The 4,132-nt window shown below is 34.6% G+C and overlaps 1 protein-coding gene across 1 annotated transcript; it reads left to right on the forward strand.

Annotated features, from left to right (window-relative positions):
* Positions 1 to 223: 223 nt before the first annotated feature.
* On the forward strand, positions 224 to 2,474 carry LOC107934181 (uncharacterized). The gene has a single exon (XM_016866550.2). It carries the CDS (start codon positions 272 to 274, stop codon positions 2,408 to 2,410), a length of 2,139 nt encoding a protein of 712 aa, XP_016722039.1. The 5' UTR covers positions 224 to 271; the 3' UTR covers positions 2,411 to 2,474.
* Positions 2,475 to 4,132: the final 1,658 nt, after the last annotated feature.

Here is a 4,132-nt window from a genome sequence, read left to right on the forward strand (position 1 = left end):
TACTTTTTTTTTTCTAATTTTTCGAGACTAATAATTAAATGAAGAATCATTTATCCTTTACTATTTGTAAGTTACAAAAAAAGGCATAACTTAGAAGTAAGGAAAAGTTAAAGCATCTCAGGTTTACCATTACTTACCATTCTCACAAGCATTTTATGATTCTCATAAATTCCAACAATATAAATACTTGATTTATAAGCTTAGTTTCCATCAACCCATTTTGTTGTTATTTAACATACAAACTAGCAACCAAACAAACAAAAACACAAAGATGAGCCTTCAACACTTTAGCCATCAACATCCACTGGTGTTCATTGAAAGCCATGGCCACGAAATTGAAAAGGTAAACTGCTCAGGATGTGGGGAGTCAGTGTCAGGTTCCAGTTTTGGTTGTGTGGAGTGTGGGTTTTACCTACACAAGCAGTGTGCTGAGGCACCTGCTGAGATGAATCACCCTTTCCATCCCAACCACAACCTTAATCTTCTTACAAGGAATCCATACAAGACCGGCACAGGCACCTGCGATTTCTGCAGAAAACCCTGTGAGAATTTTGTTTATCATTGTTCTTGCAGTTTAGACTTTCATATCAAATGTGCATTATTTTCTCATAGCATTGCTGAGAAAAGAAATGCAGAGTTTCAAGACATTCCCCGTATAGATCCATCGATCAATACAGAAAATGTTACTGAAGAACTCAAAAAAGCTGAATGTTTTGCTTGTTGGAAGCCACTATTAGATTCTGTATACCTTTCTCCTAATTGTGGCTTTTACCTGCATGCAAAATGTGTTGATCTACCAGCAGAAATCAATCACCTTTTCCACCAAGAACATCCTCTCTTTTTACAATTTAACAGTCAAAGACTCTCTTGCAAGATTTGTAAAAAACCCCAACGTTCGGGATTTGTTTATTGTTGCTCACCTTGCAAATTTGTCCTTCATATCCAATGTGCCACAGTACCTACCAAAATCAATCAGCCTTTCCATCGCGAACATCCTGTTCTTCTTCAAAATGTCAATGAATGTCTTCCTTGCCAAATATGCCAAGAAACCACCAACCTTAATGATGTCGTGTATTTTTGTTCAATTTGCAAGTTTGTCCTCCATAGTAGGTGTGTGTCATCACCACCGATTATAGAAGATAAACTTCATCATGAACATCCATTTACCCTATTTCCAAGACAAGTCTCATTTTGTGATGTTTGTGGCACTTTAGGGAATTATGTTCCTTATATTTGTTCCACATGCGGTATTTTTGTTCACAAAAAATGCATTTCAGTGCCACGCGTCATCAAATTCTTTCGGCATCAGCACCGCATTTCCCACACATATTTCATTGAACAACGTGAACATGAAACTTGGGAATGTAGAGTTTGCTTGGAGGAGGTGAACACAAAGCATGGGAGTTACTTCTGTTCTAAATGCAATTACATAGTCCATGTAAAGTGTGCAACAGAAAACAGTCGTTGGTATTATAAGGTTTACTCTACAGAAACAGAAGCGACGGACTCAGATGAACTTGCCGATTTGAGAGAAGTTGTGGCAGACACTTGGATTAAACATTCATGGCATCACCATAACTTAACACTGAGTGGAGATATCAAGGATTTTAAACAATGCGACGGTTGCCTTCTACCCATCGATACTTCTTATTATTGTTGTTCACAATGTGATTTCTTCCTCCACAAAGCTTGTGCTGAATTACCTGTGAAGAAGCATATTTGGTTTCACTTTTGCCAAAGGCTTCATAAACTTACTTCTGGTCGTATTTTTGGATGTGGTGTTTGCAACTATTTAACAAATGGCTTTGCCTATACCTGTGATGAATGCAGAATAAGTTATTGTTTGCGATGTTCTTCGGTTTCTGATTTGGCTAGATATCAAGGACATGAACATCTTCTCCACCCCTTTCTTTTCAACTATGAAGAGTTGTGTAGTGCTTGTGGTGAATCTGTTGGGTTTGCATATGCCGCAATGAGATGCAAGCCTTGCAATTTTAATTTGCACCGAACCTGTCTTACATTGCCTATTACAGCTCAACATAGTTTTGATGTACATCCTTTCAAACTCACTTATCACGTTGATGATGAAAATTATTCAGAAAGTCATTATTGTGATATTTGTGAAAGAGAAAGGAACCCCAAACATTGGTTTTATCATTGTTCAGCTTGTAACACTTCAGCTCATTCCAAATGCGTTCTTCAAGAATATCCATTCATCAAGTCTGGAACCATTTACACAAAAGAAGATCATCCACATCCTCTCACCTTTGTCAAAAAGGTTGAGTTTTATCCAGAGTGTCATAAATGTGGTAAACACTGCCTTGATCTGTCACTTCAATGTAAGACAGTTGGATGCAGCTATATTATTCATTGGGAGTGTAGTAGAGAAAACATGTCATATATGTGGTAAGCTCTGCCTTGATCTTTTCAATACAGGGCGAAATGTTTGAATTTAATTTATGATATTTCTTTCACATATTTGAAGATTGTAGGCTTCTTTATTTTCTCATTTTAATTAATTGATTTGCAATTTCTTATTTTGGTCTTCCAATTCTATATATTTTGGGAAATTAAGAAAACTACTTACAAAACCAACTCACTAGACCATGTATTGTTCGAACTGGACAATTAGTATTGAATATAGATATGGATATGCTCTTACCAAAGAGACAATAAGTTTTTATAGACTTACATATGTGCAAGTATGTGTCAAAACAAAAATATCAAATACTAATATTTTTAAAAAATAAATAAATGAACAATCCAAAGAATGTAAAACAAGCAAATGTCAAACCTATGGCTCTAACAGACATTATGTTATTCTACAACTATGAACATAATCATAAATTAAAAGCAAAAATTCATTCGAAGAGAGCCATAATTGATAATAAGAGATTATACTAAAATTAAATATAAACAAATTTTAAGGAAAATCGTTCACATTGGGTTCAGAAAATAATTTCATAGGAGAAATTCATAATTGTTTTACCTTTAAACTCATATTTAATTCATTAACAAATAAATATAATAAGAAATATAAATGTAATGTAAAGTAGTACTTTCTCTGTTCCAATTAAAAAAACAAGTGTTGGCTGGCATGCTTTATTAGATATCAATCAATGATTAATGAGAAATAGATAGGCAAAAGCAAAATTATGTAGCAAAAGCAATTTTATGGCTACTTTTCTTCATTGGATCTCAAACAAATTGAACAAGTGATTTTTTTCATTATTTTCAAGTTTCATATTATATTTCTCTTGTAAAAATTCAAATGGTATCAAGTTTTAAATCATTTAGCTTTAAGTACATGGCTATGGTTTTCAACTTTAAGGGAGATTCGATCCCAGCTCCAAGAGAAAGGAATAGATTTACAAATAATTGCAATTTATTTGGATACGGGTGATCCAAACCATGCCCAATTTAAGCAGTACCTTACATCCCAAAATTGGGGTTACAAATAGAAAATTCTGATGATAAGATATCATAGTTATATGTGTTCAACTTACTTGAACTTTAATTTACAAAAACAGAACAAGAAAATGATTTATCATTTGTTGAAAAGGACAACTTCAATTTCTAGCAAAGAGACATGCTAAGGGGGCCGACTCTTAAAAGTTTTGTTCACCAAGTAGCTGATGTCCCTAACAATTAAAGGTATTGCTTGAGCAATGGTAATAAGTAAGTAGTCTATATGCTTCGATTGGTGGTTCGAGTCCACTCTACTTGTTAATGAGCTCTATAATTATTACACGTCCTATACTACCCCTCCCTCAAGTATTGCGGGTCTACCAATCGAGATGCTTTCAGCTCTATGAACCAGTCCCATAAGGAAGCTGCTTATAGTACACTGGCTCTTGATAGAGTACTTCTGATTGTTGGGGAACAAACCGACTACACAGTGAACTACATTTCGATCACTTCCCAAACCATTCACCCGAAACAATTGCAAAAACACCACATCACTTAATTCGATACTTTATGTTTCTTCTTTCCCAACGAACACAGCAGTAAGCACTGTCTTGGACTGCAACGAAAGCAATTTCATTCCCCTATTTGCACAAATAAGTTCTAAGCCAATATTATTGAAAATGAAATAAATATACATGCATGTATGCATATTTAAATATACACT

This window comes from Gossypium hirsutum, chromosome A10, assembly GCF_007990345.1.
Source record: "Gossypium hirsutum isolate 1008001.06 chromosome A10, Gossypium_hirsutum_v2.1, whole genome shotgun sequence".
Lineage (NCBI taxonomy): Eukaryota > Viridiplantae > Streptophyta > Magnoliopsida > Malvales > Malvaceae > Gossypium > Gossypium hirsutum.

Bases quoted from the DNA above. Each gene is read 5' to 3' on its own strand.
- LOC107934181 (XM_016866550.2), top strand. From the start codon at position 272: ATGAGCCTTCAACACTTTAGCCATCAACATCCACTGGTGTTCATTGAA.